Source organism: Rhinichthys klamathensis, unplaced genomic scaffold, assembly GCF_029890125.1.
Source record: "Rhinichthys klamathensis goyatoka isolate OS25496 unplaced genomic scaffold, OSU_Roscu_1.1 h1tg000401l_1, whole genome shotgun sequence".
NCBI classification, from domain to species: domain Eukaryota; kingdom Metazoa; phylum Chordata; class Actinopteri; order Cypriniformes; family Leuciscidae; genus Rhinichthys; species Rhinichthys klamathensis.
In genome coordinates, this window is record NW_026606902.1 from 410,000 (window position 1) to 434,675 (window position 24,676).

A 24,676-nucleotide genomic window follows, 5' to 3' on the forward strand; every position below is an offset into this window, starting at 1 on the left:
CATTTTTGCAGTATGACTAAATTACATTTAACAATTAACACATATTGAGACTTAGATTTACGGTTAATTCTTACTTACTTTAAACTGTACCGTTCAAAATAAACATATCGCTGTGATTTTGCACTAACAGTTAAATCAGAATTTAATCAAGTATATTAGTCTAATAGTTCAATGTAAAGACGTAATATTATGCACGTTTGTATTTATACAGACTTCACTAACAGCCGTACATTTGGTTATTGACTCCGGTAGCATTTTAAACCTTAAATCAAATAAAAACAGAATCTCTAGTTTGCCCAAAGAATTAAATTAACCAAGGCTAACTCATACCATAAAACAAATAGAGCATATATGCTTTATTTCAGTATACTGAAATATGGATTCTGTAATGTTTCACTTGCCCAATGAGCCTTTTTCATGTGGAAGGTGTACTTGCAAATTGTTAATTGCAAGTCTGTGAAATCCTTGGCTTATGTATGTAGGCCATTTTTACTTTGAGCCAGATGTGCAATTGTGTCCTGGATGTCAGGTTGTTCAGCCCAGTTATGTAGTGAATAATAAAGGGCATGATGACACAATATACAGAGAATATTCTGTAGAAGATAAACTATATGCTTTCAACAGGGCATTGTATGTTGTAAAAACTGCATGTATGAATGGATGTATCAGGGTCAGAAAGTAGAAAAACTAGCCAGCTTAACGTATTGCATCCTATACTTTTTATTAGCATTCTGTCTCCCCGACAGCAACATAGTCTCGACCCAGATCCGGCCCACATCGGGTACGCGTGGAATCCACATGTTGCTGACACTATGTTGCTGCCTGGGCCGTTGATGACGTTTTATGGACACAGTCTGCTATAATGCCTCCAGAGAGTCAGACTGAACAAGACTGACCAAATGTGCCTAGTCAGACTGTTAGCATCCCTATCATGTTTCACTATACTCATCCAGCATTTACAGTTACTCGCTCAAATGTATCGTTATTTTGATTATCAATGTTTAATTGCAAAGTTAACAATTTATCTTTCTCTCACATAACCGATTAACAGCATTTAAAATATGACAGTTTATTTGTTGCTGCCAGGTAAAGAGGTTTAAATGTTTTTAAGAAGTCTTTTCATTTGCTTGTCGTTTCACATAATCTTTTTTAAATTATTGAATTGGTGAAACATTTTGTACTTTTGAGGATAAATTTAATGTAATTAAACATGCACTGGCTTCTGAAGCTACCAGTTTATGTAAGCCCCCAAGCTGAAAGTGTTAGAATAAGCACTTAAATAAGCATGAAGCTTTGGTTGCTTTCAAACTCTTTATTTATGGCATTTCTATCACTTTTTTATACGTGTGAAATGGAAACCAACAGTGAGGGTGATAAGCACTAAGATCAAATGCAACTTATTTATTCATAGTTCAGTTAAATCATGCACTGTAAAAAAAAAAAAAAAAAAAAAAAGAATTGCTGCCTTAAATTTTTAAGTACAATCAACTTGGATGTTTAAGTAATTCCAACTTACATTACATTAAACTGACTCAAAAAATTGAGTTGAACCTTTTATAACTTATAAATGATAAATTGCTTAACTTATTTTGACGAGTTAAAGCAATAAAACATATCTTGTTATAACATATTGACCATATCATTTTTTACAGTGTGCAGTAATAACGTGACCGTGATTAAAATAGTAATGCACAGAATAACTGAATGCTTTTTAGAAAAACATTTTCATTGATCATTGATTTTATGAATTAAACTAAGACAAATGAATAATAACAGAATCTGAATCTGAATCCACTACTTAATTTTCTAATTAAATCACTATTAAGAAATTTTAGTTGATTCTTTTATCAGATGGTCTTTAATGTTCTGCTTATAAGTACTAACACACTGTTTACTGAATGTATTGACACTTCACAGTATTTGTCACTTGCTGAATGCATGTTATGGATAATGTAACATTTTTCAAGTACTTAAATATTTGTACATTTTATTGTATATTCTTTCTGTTTACATGCCTGAAATAAACTCTTGTTTTTTTGAGTCTTTGAGTTTTTATTACGTTCTCTAACAAAATGCAATGAGAAAAAATACAAGATTCTATTTGTCTTTGGGATATTTTCTGATTAGTGTTTTTTTTAATGCAGTTGAGAAAAAGTAAAGCTTAGAATTACATTACCAATACATTTATATTATAAAAGAGCTTTATACTTTTTTACTTTTTCTATTGCATATTCAATAGTCCAGCTGATATGGCAAACTTGTGCCACCCTGTGGTCAAGATCATTTTTATTCATAGTAGCCTATTGAGCTGACTTTAAACAGTGAATCAGCGATGGTTTATTATTATTTTATTTTATTCATTTTGGATAGTCTTACTGCAGGATACACTTTAGCCATTCCGATTTGTTTAATTGAATAAACTTCCAGTGCACTACATACCCTGGCCAAGGCACTGTATACTAGCTCATACACATTCAAACCTATGGGCCTACACGGTGAACGTGATTTCACCAAGGGCCTACACACAAGAACACATGCTGCTCACTGGAACTACTGCGGCATCCCCTGGATCACAGCCGCCCGAGTTCCGTGCATGCAAACCAGGTCAAGGGTCAGCTGTGAAGTGACCTCAGAACAGACATTATGCTCATTTATTCTCACTTGCGTCTGAGTGACACTCTCAGTGCTGAGGGTTTATCAATTCAATTCACATTTATTTGTATAGCGCTTTTCACAATACACATCATTTCAAAGCAGCTTTTCAGAAAATGCATGAGTCCACATTACAATTTAGAGTGATCTGAGTGATCAGAGTTATGCAAGTTATCAGAGTCTAGGTTATGTATTTCAGAAATATATACATAATCACAGTTAGCTAAAAATGTATTAATTATGTATTACTGGAGAGAATATTCTTGAAATAAACTCTCATCATTTACAATATCACTAAAACTAGGGCCTGGTTTCACAGACAGGCTAGATTAAGATTAAGCCAGGATTAGGCCTTAGTTCCATAAAGACATTTAAGTAGCTTTTATAAACGTGCCTTTGAAAAAAAAACTTATTCTTGAGACAAAACAATGGCGCTGATATATTTTAAGATATGTAAGTTGCTTTTAGTTAAAAGAGCTCAAAGATGCATTTTAGTCTGACCAGACCTGAGCCTTGTCTGTGAAACCAGGAGTAGATTGTAAACCAAGTGGGACTTTATTTTTCTTTCTATTTAATTTTCTCTTTTTATTTTATTCATATTTACTAAATACTTTTTTTAATTTGTCCACTTCTGTTGTTTTCCCATAACTTTTTTTAAATAGTCAATATATTAATACATTTGTAATTTTTATTTATATTATATTTAATTTATATTATATATATTTTTTTCTATAAGTGTTAATTAGTTTAAATGATCCATTTATTTATTTTTAAGGCTGTTTATCGATAGAAACATGGGACAGGACATTATTATGTAGAAAAGGTTACCACAAAACCAATTGGTCTGAACCACGTGCAGAAACACAGAAGTCACAGATCCAGCTTATGGTAACTTTTCACTTTAACCGAATAGATTTCATAGTGCTTAGCACTGTCAGAACAGCACACTTGACCTGAACAACCTTTGTTTGCTACTTTTACAGGCTGGATGGGAACGTGAAAGACCTCTCCTGGGATTCAGCCTTTATGTAAGCTAAGGAAGCAGTGGAGAAGCTTGTCCCGTCAACGAGTGGTGCCTCCAAAGCAAAGAAGCCACAGCTGCCCGGAGAGATGCAACATGAGACGACTCCAGAACTGTGATGAGCAGCTTGTGGAATCGGAGAGTGGGTGGGATGGAGTCTGTGCATTCCAGGGTAGATGTGTAACATTGCCCCCCTTTGAAACAAGAGTTGACGAGAATTGGGAACAAGGTGGAGTTCGCCTTAAAGGAAGAGAGTGTCCGGAGCACAGCTTATACAGGTCTCTAAATCGTTTAAGGACACAGAAAGACAGGGCTTGTCTTTGTGCAGAAAAGTTATGGCCGTAAGTGCATCAATGATGTCAAAAGTTCAAGAACAGTTTACAACGAAAGGGTCGAAAGGTCATTGTGAACATAGCAGGTGGCGTCAGGGGCAGGTGCCTCTAAAGGTTGTCAAGTATATATACTATTGTACTGAGCATTAAAGCACATAATGGAAATATTCTCAAATCATTCTATGTATATGTATTGGCACAAGAACAGTTTTTTCCCTCAGGCTATATTCAGTCTGAACAGTTAAAACACTCATAACTACTGTATATTGTCTTTCATAACTGTCCATTTGTACATATAATCTCAAAATTGTACATCTGAAAATAACATATTAAACTGTACACCTGTAAATACTATATGTAAATTCATAACGCTATAAATTCCTTCTATATTTCTATTACTGTACTATTTTGCATTTTTTACATTTTGTTTTCTTTATAATATAATTATTGTGTTATATTTCATTTTTATTGTGCATGTAATTCATATGTATGTATGTCTGCACTATGTCTGTGCTTTCCTTCTGCAATGGAAGCTCCTGTCACCAAGACAAATTCCTTGTGTGTGTAAACATACTTTGCAATAAAGCTCATTCTGATTCTGTTTCTGATTCTGATTTATGACATTTCAAGGTGAAATTTCAAATACGACTGTTTTTGTACGACTAAAATAACTGGAAGCAGCTTTAAAACATGAAAAGAAAAGATCTTCAATTTAGAAAAGATCTTCAATTTAGTTGCGCCGTCTTGTGGCAAGAAAGGAAATTACAAAGAAAATCTTGTAATTTTAGTAATTATTTTGGCAACTTATTCTCATACAAATCATATAGGCCTTTATATATACAGTTGTGATCAGAATGAATGGCACCCCTGATAAATATGATCAAAAATAGCTGTAAAAAATAAATCTGCATTGTTTATCCTTTCGATCTTTCATTAAAAAATGTGCAAAAATCGAACCTTTCATTGAAATAAAAGAATTGAAAGTGGGAGGGAAATCACATAATGAAATAAATGTTTTTCTCCAAAACACGTTGGGAAAATATATTGCCACCCTTTTATTAAATACTTTTTGCAATCTCCTTTTGCCAAGATTACAGAGTTTTCTCCTAATGCCTGATGAGTTTGGAGAACAACGAGATCAGAGACCATTCCTCCATACCGAATCTCTCCAGATCCTTCAGATTCCCAGATCCATGTTGGTGCTTCTTCTCTTCAGTTCACCCCACTCATCAGGTCAGGGAACTGGGAAGGTCATGGCAGAAGCTTCATTTTGTGCTCCGTAATGTTTGTTTTGGATCACTGTCCTGATGGAAGATCCAACCACGGCCCATTATAAGATTTCTAGCAGAAGGCGTCAGGTTTTGATTTTTTATCTGTTGATATTTGATAGAATCCACGATGCCATGTATCTGAACAAGAAGTCAAGGACCTCCAGCAGAAAAATATGCGCACAACATTAAAGATCCAATGGTATATTAAATTGTATGGGGTACTTTTTATTCCTTGTGCACCAAACCCATCTATCGTGTTTGCTGCCAAAAAGCTCTATTTTTAGTTTCATCTGCACCACAGAACCCTGTGCCATTTGAAGTTCCAGTCGTGTCTGACAACTGAATTTGCTGGAGTTTGTTCTTGGATGAGCGAGGAGGATTTTTTTAAAGAAACCCTCCCAAACAACATGTGGTGATGTAGGGGTTGTTTGAATTTTGTTTTATAGGCTTCTGACCCCAAGACTCGAGTAATCTCTGCAATTCTCCATGTGTGATCCTTGAAGAGTCTTTGGCCACTCAAACTTTCCTCCTCACCATCCATTAAGGCAATATAGACACACATCCTGTTCCTGGCAGATTCGTAACTTCTTTAGTTGATTGGAACTTCTTAATTATTGCCCTGATGGTCAAAATGGGGATTTTCAATTCTTTAGCTATTTTCTTACAGCCACTTTCTATTTTGTGAAGCTCAACAATGTTTTGATGCACATCAGAACTATATTATTTGGTTTTACTCATTCTGATGATTAAGGGAATTTGGCCTTTGTGTTTCCTCATATTTAAACTCCTGTGAAACAAGAAGTCATGACTGGACAATTTCATGTTCCTAGTCACCCTATAGTGTGCAAAAAAAAAAGTTAAATATTAATTGGAATATACTTCAGAGATATTTGTACTTACATTCTAGGGGTGCCAATAATTGTGGCCAACGTGTTTTGGAGAAAAACATTTATTTCATAATGTGATTTCCCCCCACTTTCAATTATTTTACTTCAATGCACATTTTTGAAAGAAAGTTTAAAAGGATAATCAATACAGAATTCTTTTTTACAGCCATTTGTGATCATATTTACCACGGGTGCCATTCATTCTGACCACAACTGTATATATATATACTCACAGAAAAAAGGTACAAAAGCTGTCACTAGGACGGTACCCTTTGTATTTAAAGAGTGATAGTACTTCAAAGGTACATATCGGTACCAAAATATTAGTACCTAAAATGGTAACATCCCAGTGACAGCTTTTTTACCTCTTTTTCTGAGAGCATATATATATATATACAGTATATATATGCTATTTCTATTCATAATTGTTTAGTTTATATATAAAGGGAGGATGCTGTTCATGCACCTGACAGGGCTTTCATCAGGAAGAATTTGTTACCCATACTTGACTGACAGGTTCCATCAGACAGTCATCAGAATGCCCCGTATGAACAGCTGAGGCATCATGGGGGATTTACCTCTGACACCTGCTTTCATTTCAATTGTAACCACAGGGTGGAAGTAAGTTACAGTCTTCGAATGCTTGTGGCGCCAGTCAGTTCAGTTCTGTCTCTGTTTCCCTGGCAAGCTGATCTGAGAGATACAATTGGTAAACTAAATACAAAAAAAAACCTCAGAGCTCAGGGAAAATCAGGGTATAACTACTCATTATTTTATATGGAAGAAGAATGACATTACTTGAATGTTGTGAGAGGTCATATTTCACTCCAAAATCAAATGAAAAAAATATATGCTAGCTCTATATTTGGCACACAAATTAAGTCTATTTTAAGACATTTAAGATTGTGACATACTCTTACGATAATTAAGAACAGTTCCCTCCAAAATGTTCATTTGTTTACTGCAACAAAACATTTGTTAAACATTAAACTATAGGAAAATTGAAGTTGAGTACTGGTGCTGGACCTGATGGAATGGAATCCAAATTCATAAAATAAGCATCACATATCTTGATGTTCCCCCTGGCAGAATTTTATAATTTATCTATAAATTCAAACTCACTTCCACCTATTTGGAAGCTGGCTAGGGTATTGCCTGTTTTCAAAGGTGGACAACCAGATGATTTGAATAACTACAGACCTATTTCTATTATATGTACAGTTAAAAAAATATTTGAGAAATTAATTTTCATGCAATTATGCGAATTTATTGAAGAACATAGTATTTTATCATCCGCACAATCTGGATTCCGACCTAAGCACTCTACTACTACAGCACTACTAAACTTTACAAATGATGTATATACAGCATTTGATGAAGGCAAATATACTGGAGACATTTTTATTGATTTCTCGAAAGCGTTTGATACAGTTGATCATTATTTACTCTTAGATAAATTGTATTCGATTGGCTGAAGTCAAAGATCTTTATTATGGTTTAATGCCTATTTACATGGTAGGCGTCAATACGTTGCATACATGCTCTACTAGTATAATTATAGGTAAGGGTGTGCCCCAAGGTTCTGTGCTGGGGCCACTCCTTTTTTCTGTTAATATTAATGATATGCCCAGTTTATCCTGTAATGTTCATCTTTATGCTGGTGATACGGTTCTATATACATCGTATAACCAGAAGGACCAGGTACAAAATGCACTAATCGGATTTTATTACTGTTCAGAATTGGCTCAGAGAGCACAACCTTTTTCTTAATGAGAAAAAAACTTGCACTATGTTGTTTAAACTGAGACCATCTAAAGTTAATATGAATGAATTACAAATCTGTATGACTGATGGAAGATCTCTTGTAAATGTAAATGCATTTAAGTACCTGGGTCTGTGGCTAGATACTGAGCTATTATTCAATGATCATATTGAAGCTACAGTTAAGAAAGTTAAACAATGTTTGTGTCAGGTGTACTCTTCAATTGATTGCTTTACAATTGGTACAAGAAAGCGTATTGCGCAGCAACTCCTATTACCGCTAATTGATTATGCAGATATTGTTTATCACACATCAAGTGTTACTTCTCTTAAAGCTCTAGATTTTTTATTTAATTCCTATGTAGATTTGTCTTAAGGTATACATTCATGACACATCACTGCACGCTCTATGAAAGGCTCCAACCTAAAGAAAGAAGAAGGTTTCACGTATATGTTTATTTTTAGTTGCATTAATTATGCTAACAAATTTCCCCCTTATCTTCAACGATATTTTGTCAGACATATCTCTATCCCATACGACACTTGCTACATCCATTTTTTGCTACACCTAGAATACATCGTGAAATTGGAAGAAGAGCATTTTGTTATAAAGCTCCTATGGACTGGAATAACCTTCCATTGTCATTGAAATCTATTACATCTTTACATTCATTTAAATTGGCACCATGTACATGTTTTAATTGAGGATTAATTTTTTTTTCCTCCAGTTTATATTGTAGTAAATTTGGGCTCATTAAAATGCTGTAATGTCATGTGAATACCCTATGAGGCATTATTATTGTCAATGTATCCATGTAATTTCTGTTTGTGTGTGTGTGTGATCACTCAGCTTAGTCAGTGCTACAGTTACTGTTTCTGTCAGTTCTAGCTTTGTATTTATTTTATCTGTTCCTGATTTTTTGTCTTGTCAAGTCCTATATTTTTTTCTAGTTCTCCAAAGCTTTGTTTTTGGTTCATCTTTTGTTTTTTGCTTTTGTTAACTTATATTTTATTTAGTTTATCTCTAGCTTGCCTTCTAGATTGGAGTCTTGTTTTATTTCTTTGTTTACTAGTTCCAGTTATTCATTTATAGAATTTATTTTATTTTTTCCCATTGCTATAGCTCCAGTTATATTTAGTTCTTATTGTTTTCTGGTGTTAGCTTTTGCCAGTTTTTATTTTTGCTATTGTTTTTTTATCTCTTGTCTTGAGTCTTCCCTCGTGTTGGTTCCTGTCTGCTCCCCGAGATTCCCTGCCTGCTGGTTTCTTCTGCCTGGCTGTTAGACTGGTTCTAGGGGGTCTGTGTGCAGCAAGTGCCAGATCTCTGCTTCATGGTTCCATAGCCCTGTCTTCACCACAACCATCTGCCTGGCCTGGTCTCATCCTTTGCAGTTCTTCGACCTGTTGTCCTCTGGAGTTGGTTCCAGCAGTCACCCTCATCTGTCCTGTCGTTGTTTCCTGTTGATCCTTCTGTTTGGACTGTTCCAGCCTCACCTTATCTTGTACTGTCTCCTGTTAAATAAATGTCACTCTCCTGCTCATTCTGCGTCTGGGTCTCCCCAATCTGAATCCTGACAACATTATTCTCATCACCTTATCACTCTCATTAATAAACTTATTCATGTCTGTACATAAAATTATAATCAGCAAAAAATACATTTAGCATGATTTAAACTTGTGTGCTTTACAAAATTTAAATAATAGGCTACTTTTTATATTAAAGTAGTCTTTTCTTCCTTAGTGGCGTATATCTAAGTGAAATGGCTTCTTGAACAAGACTTAATTTTGTCCATCGGGAATTAATTAGATGGTTGGATGCTGTGATGTCCCGCCCACACGTCATCAGAGAAGAGAAGCAGTTTTTTTTATATATATATAGTTTTGTTATTATTATTATTTCCTTTGATTGGGGAGTGAAATATGACCCAGATGTTTTGTGACAGAATTGTGAGATTGACCATTTGCTATATTTTCTACTGTCAATATTGGTCTAACCTATGATGAATTATCCAACTTTAACTGTCCAGGACATTGGTCCTTATACCATAGTGACGGGCAAAAAATGCAGCTGAGGGTCAGGTAACTGATTGTATTCTGTTTTTCCACGAAAAGGGATTAAACTATTAATTTCATATACTGACATTTCGCAACCCCAATACTGCTGAATATTACACACAGGGCAACATCACGTCTGAATAGGAAAATCCTCCCACATCCCCACAGTGACAACAAAGACATATGACCTGATTCTCTCTCATAATTATTGACAATGTGTCCTTTCAGAAGGAGATGACACCATTTACAGGTTATACGTGGCGATGCTACACACATCTTCTTGTGTGTTGTTCGTAAAACATTTTCAGAATTTAAGGACCACTATATTTTCCATAATTTCACCAGATTTTTACATGGAAAGAAATATTGCTTATGTGTTTCTTTCATATTTAATTAAAATGATACAAAGGATTTCATTCATATTCAGTAAATAAAATGATGACCTCTGCTTTTTCTTAGTGCCAACAACATCATACCAGAGTCATGGAAATATGCACATAAATGACTGGAACCACAACACTAATGTATTTTGTCTAAATACATATTAAAGCAAGGAAACTATCATGTTTCTGATTAAGGTGCATCAAAACATGTTCATGCCACATATAAATATCAGTACACCTGAGCCAGGAAAACAAACCTTCACAAGCCTTCAACTAAGACTGCAAGAGTTTGTCTACCCTGAGTAAAAATGGCTAGAGGTATGGATGTGAAGCTTTCTTTTGCATGTCATTTGTGGATTTTAATGTATAAGACTTATTTTTAACAACTCCCTGTTTAGTTTAGATGTTTATCTTCTTACCTGTAAAACCAATTTCATAGTTGTAAAAGTGTTTATTGGAGCATGGCAAATAAACCAAACAAATGTATTTGATATTTTGCAAATGGCAAACAAACCTCTTTCTTTTCTTCTCCTATAGCATTAGTGCTGTTGTCGGTGGTCCTGGTTAGTTTGTTGGTGAACCAGGGAAGAGCCTCAGAGAACCAGCGGCTCTTCAACAACGCAGTCATCCGTGTTCAACACCTGCACCAGCTGGCTGCAAAAATGATTAACGACTTTGTAATATTTCAATTCAAATCTATTCAGAACAAGTCATTTCTAACCTGTCATTTAGAACAAAATGATTGGTCACACCTATTCAAGAAGTAAATGGATAGTTTCCCAAAAAATGAAAGTTCTGTCATCATTTACTCACCCTCAAGTTGTTCCAAACCTGTATGAGTTTCTTTCTTCTGTTGAACACAAAAGAAGATATTTTGAAGAATGTGGGTAACCAAACAGTTGATGGGCCCTATTGACTTCCATAGTATGAAAAAAATACTATGGGGCCCATCAGCTGTTTACCAACATACTTCAAAATACCTTCTTTTGTGTTCAACAGAAGAAAGAAACTCATACAGGTTTGGAACAACTTGAGGGTGAGTAAATGATGACAAAATTTCAATTTTTCTGTGAACTATCCATTTAATTAGTGTTCTTTGCATTTCTCAGGTGAACATGTATGCATTTGTAACATGTATTTTACTAAATACTATATTACTTTTATTATCAAGGAGGACAACCTGTTGCCTGAGGAACGCAGACAGCTGAGTAAAATCTTTCCTCTGTCTTTCTGCAACTCTGACTCCATTGAGGCGCCCATTGGAAAAGATGAAACGCAGAAGAGCTCAGTAAGTACACTGTAAAAAGTGATCAGTTGACTTAACTTAAAAAAAGTGAGGAAACCCGTTGCCTTAAAGGAACACTCCGACTTTTTGGGACTTTAGCCTATTCACCTTATCCCCCAGAGTTAGATAAGTAAGTTCATACATACCTTTTTCATCTCCGTGCGTGCTATAAGTCTGTTTGACGCACCCACCGCTAGCCTAGCTTAGCACAAAGACTGGATGTAAATGGTTGCAGCTAGCATACTAATCCAAATAATTGACAAAATAACGCAAACATTTTCCTATTTACATGTTGTGATTTGTATAGTCACAGAGTGTACAAAAAACTACGTCACATGAGACACAGACATATTTTAACAGTATAAATACTGGGAACTATATTCTCTGAATGCGAAGCACTGCTACTTGGGCGGAGTGATAACCGCAGCACCTGAGACGTACCGTACCCAAACTCTGAACGAACTCTCTGCTCCTCACCACGGCGCGTCTCAGGTGCTGCGGTTATTACTCCGCCCAAGTAGCAGTGCTTCGCCTTCAGAGAATATAGTTCCCAGTATTTATACTGTTAAAATATGTCTGTGTCTCATGTGACGTGGTTTTTTTGTACACTCTGTGACTATACAAATCCCAACATGTAAATAGGAAAATGTTTGCGCTATTTTGTCACTTATTTGGATTAGTATGCTAGCTGCAACCATTTACATCCAGTCTTTGTGCTAAGCTAGGCTAGCGGTGGGTGCGTCAAACAGACTTATAGCACGCACGGAGATGAAAAAGGTATGTATGGACTTATCTAACTCTGAGGGATAAGGTGAATAGGCTAAAGTCCCAAAAAGTCGGAGTGTTCCTTTAAAATTAAGTAAATGAACTTCATGTGTAATTGCAATGCAATCTCACTTTTTTTAAGTTAAGTCAACTGATCACTTTGTGTAGACAATATCGTTAAAAATGAAATCCCGACCTGTCATGTTTTATTCAACAATATGTAGAGCTATGAAACAAATAGTAGTATCAAACATAAATATTTAATATTAGAGTACATGCATGATGCAAGTGAAATACTTTTGTTGTTTCACACAATTAGATGACAATTTTATTCTTAAATTGCTCAAAAATCAGAAAATGCTATAAGAAATGAAAAGTTCCATCATCACAAAAAAAAGTTTAAATGATCAATATGACAACAGGTGTTTTTACATCACCAAAATCATCCAAATAAGTTAAGCAATTTTCAACTTTTTTTATAAGTTATACAAGATTCAACTCATTTTTATAAGTCAGTTTAAAAATTTAAGTTAAAATGATTGTACTTAAAAATCTAAGGCAGTAACAAATATGGCCAGCATAAACACTTAAAATAGATAGTGGTCTAAAGCCTCCGGTATTCTTTCTTCTTTCTTCAGATATTGAAGCTCCTTCGCATCTCTTTCCGCCTCATTGAGTCCTGGGACTTCCCCAGCCAGACCCTGAGCGGAACCGTCTCAAACAGCCTGACCGTCGGGAACCCCAACCAGATCACTGAGAAGCTGGAAGACTTGAAAGTGGGCATCAGCGTGCTCATCAAGGTGAGAGAGACCAGATTTATTCTAAGCTACTTTTTTTCTTTTTTTTTTTTTTGTCTAGTGGTCATACCAGGAGGTGTGATGACATCTTCACATCTTCTGGGCTTATTTGGATAGCTATTCCATAATTTGTCAATTCCATTTGTATCTGCACAGGGATGTTTGGATGGTCAACCAAACATGGATGATAACGACTCCCTGCCGCTGCCTTTTGAGGATTTCTACGTGACCATGGGGGAGAGCAGCCTCAGAGAGAGCTTTCGTCTTCTGGCTTGCTTCAAGAAGGACATGCACAAGGTGGAAACTTACCTGAGGGTTGCAAATTGCAGGAGATCCCTGGATTCCAACTGCATCCTGTAGAGGGCGCCAATGTAGTGCTAGTCAAAGCCTGTGTGCTTTGCTGCAAATCTAAAACCATCCCTTAACCTCCTAAAGTAGGCCTAATTATTATCTGGTCTTATATATGCAGGAAATGTCAACCAGGCATGGCTAGGTCTGTTCTCTAGTTCCCTCCCATATCTAAACACTACTATTGTATTTATTCTTCTCATTGGGGAGTGCTCATAAATCAAGGTTGAATCTGATTTAACATTTCACAGTGGTGCTATTCAAATTATGGCTATTTATTTTAAAATGTGCCCAAATCACTTTGACATTAGTTTATTATGGTTTCAAAAATGGCTAGAGATGCCTTTTGTCGCAACTGTCATTTGGATGGTTGGGTTCACTCCCAAGTGTATGAATGTAAACTTTTGTCTGTCTGTCAGATAGTTCATGCCCTTATTGTTAGATTATGCTGTTCTCTTGAAGCTGTACGTGTCTTTATCCATTAAAGTGTTTAACTGCATCCAATCTGTCTTCTGTATCACCTGTGTGGTTTCATTATTCTGCCCGTCTCAAAATTGCTCGTAGCCTATCTTAAATGCTCGGATTTTCATCTAAGTCTGTGTTGTGCCCTGGTAAGGCGTCCACAATGAACGAGTTAAAATTGGACCGGAAAAAAATAGCCACAACATTTTCTACAGTATGTTGTAAAAACAGGACCATCTTATTGTTCTAAGATGCACTGCAGCAGGTCTCTAAAACAAGATGATGAGACAAGATTACATTTTGAAATGTTTATAAACAGTATTAAACACTGGCTGGCTGCGCGGAGAGTTCTCATTTGTTAAATCCTCCCAGTGATCCAATCACGGCGCAATACGTAATATGACGTCGAGTAAGAGCGCGAAATGCAATTCTGTTTACGGAAGTAGTAGAGGGGAGCCGTGGTGTCAACTGAATACTCGACTTTTCTAGCGTTCTAAATAAATGTAAATGTTTTATGAGGCAACAACACCGTTTTCGAGTGGTAGCTTTATTTAAACCCATATCTCAATGGATATTGAGGTCGATATAATTGAGTTCAAAGTCCCTTTCGAAAACAACAAAACTATTTTTATTTGGGACATTCAGCCAACATTTTCAGAGGCCTACATTTATGTAAGTTATACCATATTATATTATTACATTCTTCTTATTATTATTACTACTATTATTAGTATTAGTATTATTAGTATTGTCTTGATTTACTATTCACCTGCTCCTTAAGTCAGGTTATGTTTAATTTTTGTCCAAAGATGTACATAAGCATTATGTTTGCGTAACAAGACCTGGATTGCTCAACTTTGGACTTTAGGGATTTTTAGTGCAAAATCACCAGTAATAGCATGAATGTACCCAACTTTAATCTTAATGACTGTTTATGAAACTTCTCACTGTATCACCTGACTTCTTAGGAGTCCCTGTGGAGCGTGTATTCAGCATTTGGAGCTCTTTACCTTCTGAAGGTGTGTCCTAATGCCATGGTGGCAGAACCTGGGTTCTACACGATGGTGAAGTTCTATTCATCAGTACAGGCATCCAAAGCTCAGCGGGCCACTGATAAGCAGTGTCTTTTTCAAAGCTCTCCTTTAAAGGTAGCCTAATGTATTACAACGACAGATAAAGCTGTAATGCGTTTTTGTTTTGTTTTTTTACAGAGGATTTGAGTGTTTGATTTTATTTTGCTTATATTATTCTCTCCTTCAACCAACCCCTCAGGTCCGATTGAGCACAAAGCAGAATCTGTCCTTCTATAGCACTAAACCTCTCAGCCTTTCCAAATGTCACAACCTGGCTAATCACTATCTGGGCTTTGGCGGCTGGTCTACCCGCATTATCACTGTAAGCACCAATATGGATGATATACACTGAATATACTCTTCATCCCCCACCCCAAGGCTAAGTGTGCATCTGTTCATGGCGGCTTTGTAAACAAAACATTTTTGTGTGTTTCAACAGTTGAAGGACATCTCAAAGTGTGTAGATGCCGGGTGTCAAGAAGAAACAGATGACCAGGGTGTGCTTTTGAAATATGGCTGCATAGCAGAGTTGACCTTCCCACAGCATGGCGTGAGCTGCCAGGGGGTCGGTGTGGCAGAGGAGATCATTGACAACGATCGAGGTGATTTGACTTAAGTCAAGCAACATACTTTATTTTTTTTAGAAAACTCAGATTTTTAAGAAAACCTGAGTACACTTCAATTTACTTATATAAATATATTTTAAAATACTAATACATAATTATAATCAGTATTGGGGAAAGTTACTTTTAAAAGTAATGAATTGTGTAACTTAGTTACTTTACATGGAAAGTAATGCGTTATGTTACTTTGCCATTACTTTGGCTGGGCTTGCTTGTGTGTTTTTTAATAACAAACAAACAAAAGTTCTCTTTTGGATGTAAAGGCCCTTTCACACCAAAAGTGAAATGATTAAGCCTCATTTTGAAGGAAATGCAAATTCACACCTGTACTGTAGAGGGCGCAGCTCAAACAAACCTATCAGCTGTGCTGCCATTCTGGATCGCAGTAGAATAGGACACAGGAGAAGAAAGTTCAACACTCTTACTTCAGCAATAAAAACTAAAAAATGAAACGCAAATGTGATGTTTAACTAAATAAATGTTTGCTTATTCGTATGGTTGAATTTGATCGTCAAAGGTCTGCAGCAAAGACATTGGTTTATAAAGTGAGATTAAATCAATAAAGTATATTTGTGTTATGTAACATATTTGATCATTGCAAGTTTGTGTAATGTTCTGAGTTTGCATTTCACTTTTTAAAATTATTTTAAGGGACACTAAATCTATTTGGTGCAAGTGAGATGAGTGAATGCATGCTCACATTTAGTCTAGAACTACAATAACCGTCATGTCCACACTCACACTGCGCTCACAACACCTCTGAACTTACTGCCGATTTCTCTCAACATGGGGACAGAAGAGGTCAGTCAATAAATGGGAAAACAGTAACTTGTGTAACTCAGATATTTTGTTGTACATTTAGTAACGTGAATCTGATTACGTAACTCTCATTACTTGTAATGCATCTCAACCCAACACATTTTATAATAATAAATGAAACTAGATTAAAAAGTTTGTAGACAAACTTTAAGTTGGCTTGAGAAAGTTTGCACCAGGAAGTTTTAAGAAGTTTAAAGTACTTTATAGTTTAAATTAGTTTCAAATTATAATTAGTTTAAAGTGTAAATTAGTTTGAATTTTAAAGTAGTTTAAAGTTTAAAGTAGTTTTAAGTTTAAATTAGTTTTAAGTTTAAATTAGTTTTAAGTTTAAATTAGTTTTAAGTTTAAAATAGTTTGAAGTTTAATGTAGTTTGAAGTTTAAAGTAGTTTGAAGTTTAAAGTAGTTTGAAGTTGTTTAAAGTTTTAAGTAGCTGAAGTTATGCTGTTGCTGCATAGAATGTATTTTACTCTGGGTGGTTGCTAGGATGTTGCTATGTGGTTGCGTTCAAACACAAGCTTAATTATTTTAATTATTTAACTTCTTTGTTTGTGAATTTGTTTGTTTACTTTTTTGTTAATTTATTTTACTTTATTCTTGTCATGTAATAATAGCCCCACATGATGATATGGCCAAATAAATGCAATAGTTTCATGTGTGTGTGTGTGTGCGAACGAGCATGTGTGTTGTGCGTGTGTGTGCAATATAGAGTTTTTTTGGGGGGGTTTTCATGTGAAACATGTTATGAGTTCACATCTACTAAAATCTTTTGAGACCCGGAGGAAAAGTTGAGAAAAAGAGGGACACTAATGAAACGAGCCAAAGATAAAGCTGTGGCGGTTGCCTTTGAAAAAGTGCTTCTCATGATCTTGGGTAAGTATCACACAACCTATACAGCCATTATACAATGTACATTGCAGTCTGTGGTAACATCCATTTTATGTCATTTATGTCTCATAGGAAATGGAAAAGTAGCAATTGAAATCAAGTATGATCCAGATGAGATCCTTCCAGAGGAGAACTCAGAAGGAGTCATAAAAGTAAGTGTTACACTTCAGTCAATAACTAAATTTTTATTAGAAAAGCTTGTATTAAAATATATTAAATGTTGTCCCGTGCATACCAGATTACTGTAATTCAAGTCTACTGAAATCGGTTAATAAGTTTTGCTATGAGGAACATCTCTAAGGAACTAGCCAGTCACTTTCAGTTCTTGTCCTGTGGTTTAGCAAGAGCTGACCAGAGCTAACTATTAAATAACTTAATTTGCCAGGTAAATGACATCTCCTGGAATGAGTTTGAAGGTGCTGACAGTAATACTGAGGAGGATTTCCCATGGGACCTCCCTCGGGACCTCCCTCATTGACCACCACTCAACTTTCTCAACCCACACAGTTGCCAATATTTTCCAGAGAAGTGACCATCAAAAATGATATGTTTTCTCTTTAATGTTTGGTATTGACCATAATGTCAAACGTGTGCCGCTTTACAGTCATACTCTGTGGTAAACCTCTTGATTTCAGTGCAACTGACCTCAGATTCCTCTTCGCTATTTCCAAAGCAATTCTCTGTTTTTTAAGTGGCTGAGACAGTGGCCACACAGTTTGAGGGTTGAAGGTCAGGTCAGATGTCAAGCAAAGAAAGTTGTGTAATTGCATAAGGAATTGTGGGAAGCCGGAATGCATCACTTTAAAACTTTATAAACCTGTTGTTAAAATGACTTACATCTTTTATTTGTGCTACCTTATAATACATTAAGAGGTTGTAGTATGTTGTCATTAAAAGGGTTTTTGTGTGTTGTGATGTGTTATGATTTTTCTGCTGTGTTAAATAAAACTACATTGTATCTTAATCATATGTGTCTCTCTTTCCTTCATTGCTTTTGATTATTGTTCAGTTGGCTGTCTTTTCTTTGTAGAATAGATGTTCAATCATGTGTTTTGGGTCTTAGAAATGGAATTATCCAGATTGAAGAATAATATCAGATTGAATTTATAGAACCAAGGTTACTCTGTTTTCCTATAATTCCTTTTGCCTATTTGTCGGAGTGATATTTTACTGTCTTAGAGCTGATGTACTTGCTTCTTAACCTAATTGACACTAGGTGGCAGTGTCTGCTTCTGTTCAACTGAATTGTACAGGGACTTTTTTAGTATACGCATGCAGTTTAAAAAAAAAAGAGTACTCTCAGCAAGCCATTGGCAACAGCGGAAGACCCTAAGAAAAAATACCCTTAGATTGTAGCGTAGGACCATAGACAGTAAAAGAAATGGACACAGCGACCCCATAGACTTCAACCAGACTTCAACGGAGAAAAGTGAAGGACGAGGGAGAACTAAACTCAGCTGGAAACACTCAGACTGGCACACATTTAATCTGTATAAAAACATATTTATGATAATATTGACTAATTAGTTTGAGCAAAAAAATAAAATAAAAAATATATATATATATATATATATATATATATATATATATAAATGATGCACACACTTCCTCTTCATTCTGCATTTTAGATGATTCAATCTGCATGCACTGAAAATATAAAAATCCCTTATTCCAGTTCAGTGACAATATCAAATATGATTGTTTTGAAGAGATAAAGATTTTTCATTTGTTTTCATGATTTTTGTTAATACTTGTGTTTTGTGTATACTTAGGCTATATGTTGAGGCTTGTATTTGTCTCTCATTATGTAGGCCAATGAGAGATTATTACACTGTAAAAAAAAAAGTAGCCTACAATAATTTAACAAATTACAGCTTCATTAATTAAGTTACACAAGATTTAACTAGGAAAGATTTTTTAAAATGAGTTGAAATTACTTAAACAGCCAATTTGATTAAAAACTTAAGTTCAATGTCTGCCTTACGGCCCCGTGAATCGGATCCGGCATTCGATGTGCGCTATAAGTAAATAGTATTAATTTTGATTTCATGACGACTTTAAACTTTTTTTTTTTTTTTTTTTTTTTTTTTACAAAATCAACATTTGAAAAGAAATGCCTGAAAATTCATATTTCTATTTACTTTCTAACACTGAGAATGTTTATTATCAAGGAAAGATGTTATCAAATCGAAAGCATTACAAAATGAGAAGATAAAATTTAGCTTTCGCGTTTGATTAAAGCAGTGAATTTCCACATTTTGGCAAATTAAGAATCTTGATATCAAAAGGTCTAGTTCTACTGGATTTGTTGAGGCGTGTGTGTGTGTGTTTACAGGGAATGACATTAATAACCTCTTGTTTGGAATAATAAGTCATAAACACGTGTTGATGAGTAGGCCTATGGTGAGAGGTTTATTAATCAGAGATCGGGTTGGTTCTGCCAAGCCCTGAGGCACTTGGCAGAACCACCAGCACATGCAGTGCTCGATTCCTCTTGCCCTGAAACAACCCGTTAGGGAGAGAAGAATGTGATTTTTCGTGATCACAGCTTGGTTCACTCTTTCAGTTCTCTGTCCTCATTTTCACTTTCCAAGGTATAATGCCAGCGGGGGTCTCTCCATTTACCCACGAGGTTGAAATACCAGTCATTTATTGTATTTCACTAGAAACAAACTATAACGACAAATCTTTTTTTCTTCTTCTGCTTGCACGTAAAACCACAACCACAAATGACCACATGCACAAAGATTAAAACACACGCATGCCATCTTGGGCAAATCCCAGTGCTAGTGTTGCATAAATATTTTGTTCAGCTCTCAAAATGAATTTAAATAATTGTCATTTATATTATAAATGTAACTAAATAAAAGGCACAATAAATTGTTATAATATTATCTAAAAAAGAATATTCAATTCAAAATAGCCTATTTATTATTCTTAATAATTTTCACAATAAATATATCGGTCTAAAAAGAAGCCTAAATTTAACATCAGTCAACAGATTTATTGTTAAAAAAAAACTAAATATTGAAATGAATAATATGAGAGGATTTGTGACTGTGGTCTGGTTTATTACCGCAGGCCGAGACCAATAGCCTACCTAAACCAGAGGCAAGAACGACCAGAAATCTACCAAAGAAAGGATCTGTGATTGCAGGCACATTTGGAAATGACCAGCATGTCACAAATAGCTACACAGTGTTATAAGCATATTCTGTGGTTAACCTCCTAATGTCAATGTAAGTTACTTAACATTTCTCTTTTCACTCTTTGTTTTTTTTTACACCTGTGCTGCTATACCAGAGTCTTTTTAAAGGCTTCGAGTGTTTGACACTTGACCCAAGGAAAATCAGTTTAAATTGTAATAAAAATGTAATTCTCATCACATTAAGAGAAGCCTAAAAACTGCCAACACACAATCTCATCACAATTAGTAGGCTATATTTTAGATTCGGTGATTGATTTGTATTTAGATTGATCATCTTGGATACGTTAGAAAATGTTTTAACAGAATTAAGTTTTTGTCGATCAGCTCATCTGTGACTAAGCCTTCAGATGTAGCCTAATGATATATAGCTAAGTTGTCAACAACTAGTTCGTGAACAATAAACATGTGTCAACATGCCACAATGCGAGTTTTAACTCAAACGATATCACTACTCTGTCACAATTACAAATACATTGGAATGTATTTGTTTTTTTTTATTTAGGTTTCGTTTGTACCTTGGGCTCTTAGATACCACAACCTTTTTAAGATGAATTAAAGAGCAATAGTTGTGACTCCAACATGAGATTAACACATGGTCTTGTGGCTTCATAACGTTCATAAAGGGGAAATCTGTCTTGATTTGGGATACACTGGAATGAAAGACGCAAGTCAGCATAATTAGAACAAACCGCGGAGTTAAAGACGTCTCGAAAACAGAAAGTACATCAATGGTGCCTCAACACTTTTCGATCCAAAATGCAGTAGCCTATATAAACAGCAGAACTGCTGTGAGTATATCATATAACAACAAACACAAGTTGTGAAGGATACAACAATTCAACAAGGTAAGCAGTCAAATTAGAGGCTTAATTAATCGAATTATTTATTGCTTGAAATTACTGAATCCTATTGCTTTAAACTCATGGTCTCCGATCCTCTATAGGCATCTCTCAGAATGGACCTTCATTATGTGGCCTGGCTGTGCACCTTTTTCTGCTTTGCGCAGGTTTGGTCATTGCCAACAAACTGCATCCTTCGAAAGGACTTAATGGAGAAAACCTGTAGATTTATAGAGACTGCGGTAAGAATCGTTGCAGATAATTTTCAGAGGCACAAGGTTCATAGAAGGCAAAAAAAGAAAGAAAAATATATTGGTTATTATTTATATATATATGATATATATATACGGTATATATATATATATTTATATATAGGCCTAGCTATATTCTTTAACTAAATACAATTTTGTTTTAGGGTGGCCTTTTCCCTTCGCAATGCTTGGACGACCGTGTTCCCATATCTTTCCCGCAAAATGTGTTCGAGTCCAGCAACAAGAATCAGGTAAAAACTTTGAATAACCGGTTTAATTTGCACTACTTTAGGTTGTTTTGTGGACATGATGTCACTCTTCAACTCTTACTGTTTCTGAAGGTTTCTGGTGTTGAAAAGGCTGTTTACCAGACACTCCAGAATATTGACGCACTGTTTGAGGACTACAGTGTTCCAGACCAGTGGGATGCAGAAAAAATGACTGAGTTTCGAGGCATCGTATACCGGCAGATTGAGGAAAGCAAATGCGTAAGAAAACAGCAAACTAATTTTTTGTTAATGTCTTCAACTTTAGAGATCTTGTCTTTATTCAAATGATATGTAAATAAATTATAATTATAATTACATTAAATTATAAAAGTAATTCGCGGACCTCGCCTAGGTCTAGGGCTAGGCTAGTTGCATGCTGTCTCAAAGCTGCCGCTACGAAAAATAGTTCTTTGCAAATAATCGCCCAACACAAACACGGCAACATAGCCTAGGTTATGGATTAATTATTTTTTATTATTATTTAGCTCCAATTAATTCATTTCACTAGCCCAATCCAGTTCGAGTCTTTTGGCGGTTTGTATAGTTCTTCCGAGTGATCTTTTCGTTTGTTAACTGTATATTGAACTTGAACGCCGAACTTGTAGAGTCAAAAGCTTTCGACATAAAATTAATAGGCCTAATGAAGTGCTCCGAACAACTTAAATTGCATTTTGAGACTCATGAAGCCCCAAGAGACGCTGGAAGTAGAACCGGTCAGTTGTTGCCCTGGATTTTATGCATTAGGCTATGCAAAAGAAATAGGCTATTTGACCGCTGGCTGGCTCAACTGACAAATCAGAATCAAGTAATATAGAGCGCTGTGTATTCCCCGATAGGTATGTTACAGAGATGGGGGAGATATATGGAGCTAATATTGTGCCATAATTAAACAAACAAATCCCCTAGCTTAGCGCCATCTACTGTTTTAGAAGAGGAAGTTGCTCAACTGCATTTGTGAGAAAATCGAGCCGAGAGATCTCATAAAAAGCCAAGTGTCTCACAATCATAACAAACAGATATGCATTTGTATGCACTAGATTTTGTATTTGTTCAAAGGTTACATCCAATTTGTAGGATGGTTTGTATTTATTTGGGAAATATTATCTAGGCTCATTTATTTATATTTGTAAAACACAATAGCCTACATATTTGTTACTCCACTGCATTTTTGCTCAAATTAACCTCGAGTTTGTTTTCAAAATGCTGATTTGTTTGTTTAATTATGCCAAAATATTAACTCCATAGAGATACCCCTTTAAGAACGATGTGGATTTACTTTACTTAAATTGTAAATGCAATTAACACTAATGAGGTAGGCTAATATAGCCCCCTTGGGGAAATATTTTATCTAATTTTATTTTTCACTTCAAAATAAAAACTAAAGCCTAATTTTTACTCCACAAATCTAAAAACATTAATGTGTCCACAAATCCCTCATTTACAAATAAATACAACGTAATACAATGTCATAGATCACTATTATCTTTAGAAACAAAATGAGATCGGTTAACCTAGATTTAGTTTCAACTGACTAAATTAATGTAGATGATATTCAGATGGAATGACAAAATTAAAATACCATAGCCATTCATCAAATGTCTATGAGATTAGATTTTGTGTCATTTTTGGTCTAGAGAAAAAAATTTTTTTACCCATGTTATTTTTCATTCAGTATTTCATGTTTTCTGGGTCTTGGCAAATGTATACAGATCATGGGCAAGTCTGAAGCGGCCCAGGATTTTCCCAGCAGAGACGCCTCACTTAAGGTTTACTTCGAGACAATATCCTCAACTCTGAAAGAAAAGGTACGCTTGTGTCCCAAACCTAAATCTAGTCATATATTACCTCTTATATAGGCTACAGTAGGCTAATATTTTTTTTTATGTTGAATGCATTTTTTTTCTGCGCAGGATTTCAGTTACTGCGCATGGGAAATCGCAAGAAGTGAGATTCTCCGCACTCTGAACTTCATATTGAAGAACAACTCTGACATCATGTATGGATCTCCAGAACTCTAGATGCTTACTCGCATGCTGTCTCATTTATGTATTTATTTATTCATTCATTCATTCATTCATTCATTCATTCATTCATTCATTTATTTATTTATTTATTTATTTATTTATTTATTCATTTATTTATTTATTATTAATTTATTTATTTATTGTCTCCTTTGTGGCTTTAAAGGTGTATTAGCTTTCTAAGCCTGATCACTGTAAGGGAAATAACTCTCAGTTTCACTTTTGATTTTGACTTGTTACGTCACCATTTCCATTCAGCACTGGACAGTTCACAACTTGAACACTCCAGTAGACTATTCATTCATTTACAATGTTGTATTTTTGTATGTTTTTTTGTTGTAATTTCTGAATAAAAAATACATTTTGAATACACTGACCTCTCAGAATATTGTGTTATCAAAGTATCATTTGTGAAATTATTACCTTAAATATCTGAATGAAAGAGGTCAATGCAGATCAATAAAAAAAAGAGAGAAAAATATGAAAAAGGAAGGAAGGTGGATGAGTAAATATTTGGTGTATGTGGAATATTGAGGTTGATATTTAAACTACTTTATATTATATTTAAACTCTCTCTCTCTCCCTCTCTCTCTCTCTCTCTCTCTCTCTCTCTCTCTCTCTCTCTCTCTCTCTATATATATATATATATATATATATAGGCTATATTA

The 24,676-nt window shown here is 35.1% G+C and overlaps 3 protein-coding genes across 3 annotated transcripts; all 3 read left to right on the plus strand.

Moving 5' to 3' along the window:
• The first annotated feature begins 10,575 nt into the window (after positions 1-10,575).
• Positions 10,576-13,961, plus strand: gh1 (growth hormone 1). Its single transcript, XM_056234681.1, has 5 exons — positions 10,576-10,680; positions 10,900-11,039; positions 11,534-11,650; positions 13,051-13,212; positions 13,366-13,961. Exons 1-5 carry the CDS (start codon positions 10,671-10,673, stop codon positions 13,567-13,569), a joined length of 633 nt encoding a protein of 210 aa, XP_056090656.1. The 5' UTR covers positions 10,576-10,670; the 3' UTR covers positions 13,570-13,961.
• A 515-nt stretch (positions 13,962-14,476) lies between these two features.
• On the plus strand, positions 14,477-18,225 carry rdm1 (RAD52 motif containing 1). Its single transcript, XM_056234637.1, has 7 exons — positions 14,477-14,691; positions 14,988-15,167; positions 15,292-15,414; positions 15,532-15,694; positions 17,307-17,405; positions 17,493-17,572; positions 17,806-18,225. Exons 1-7 carry the CDS (start codon positions 14,587-14,589, stop codon positions 17,896-17,898), a joined length of 843 nt encoding a protein of 280 aa, XP_056090612.1. The 5' UTR covers positions 14,477-14,586; the 3' UTR covers positions 17,899-18,225.
• A 2,870-nt stretch (positions 18,226-21,095) lies between these two features.
• On the plus strand, positions 21,096-24,040 carry ifnphi3 (interferon phi 3). The gene is made up of 5 exons (XM_056234673.1): positions 21,096-21,709; positions 21,883-21,969; positions 22,060-22,206; positions 23,697-23,792; positions 23,898-24,040. Exons 1-5 carry the CDS (start codon positions 21,584-21,586, stop codon positions 24,003-24,005), a joined length of 564 nt encoding a protein of 187 aa, XP_056090648.1. The 5' UTR covers positions 21,096-21,583; the 3' UTR covers positions 24,006-24,040.
• The last annotated feature ends 636 nt before the right edge of the window (positions 24,041-24,676 follow it).

Coding starts and splice junctions, on each gene's coding strand:
- gh1 (XM_056234681.1), top strand. Junction 11,040..11,533: donor CAAAAATGATTAACGACTTT/GTAATATTTCAA, acceptor TTTATTATCAAG/GAGGACAACCTGTTGCCTGA. Junction 13,213..13,365: donor GCATCAGCGTGCTCATCAAG/GTGAGAGAGACC, acceptor GTATCTGCACAG/GGATGTTTGGATGGTCAACC.
- ifnphi3 (XM_056234673.1), top strand. CDS start 21,584: ATGGACCTTCATTATGTGGCCTGGCTGTGCACCTTTTTCTGCTTTGCG. Junction 21,970..22,059: donor AGTCCAGCAACAAGAATCAG/GTAAAAACTTTG, acceptor CTGTTTCTGAAG/GTTTCTGGTGTTGAAAAGGC. Junction 23,793..23,897: donor CCTCAACTCTGAAAGAAAAG/GTACGCTTGTGT, acceptor TTTTCTGCGCAG/GATTTCAGTTACTGCGCATG.
- rdm1 (XM_056234637.1), top strand. CDS start 14,587: ATGGATATTGAGGTCGATATAATTGAGTTCAAAGTCCCTTTCGAAAAC. Junction 15,415..15,531: donor GGTCTACCCGCATTATCACT/GTAAGCACCAAT, acceptor GTGTTTCAACAG/TTGAAGGACATCTCAAAGTG. Junction 17,406..17,492: donor AGTGCTTCTCATGATCTTGG/GTAAGTATCACA, acceptor TATGTCTCATAG/GAAATGGAAAAGTAGCAATT.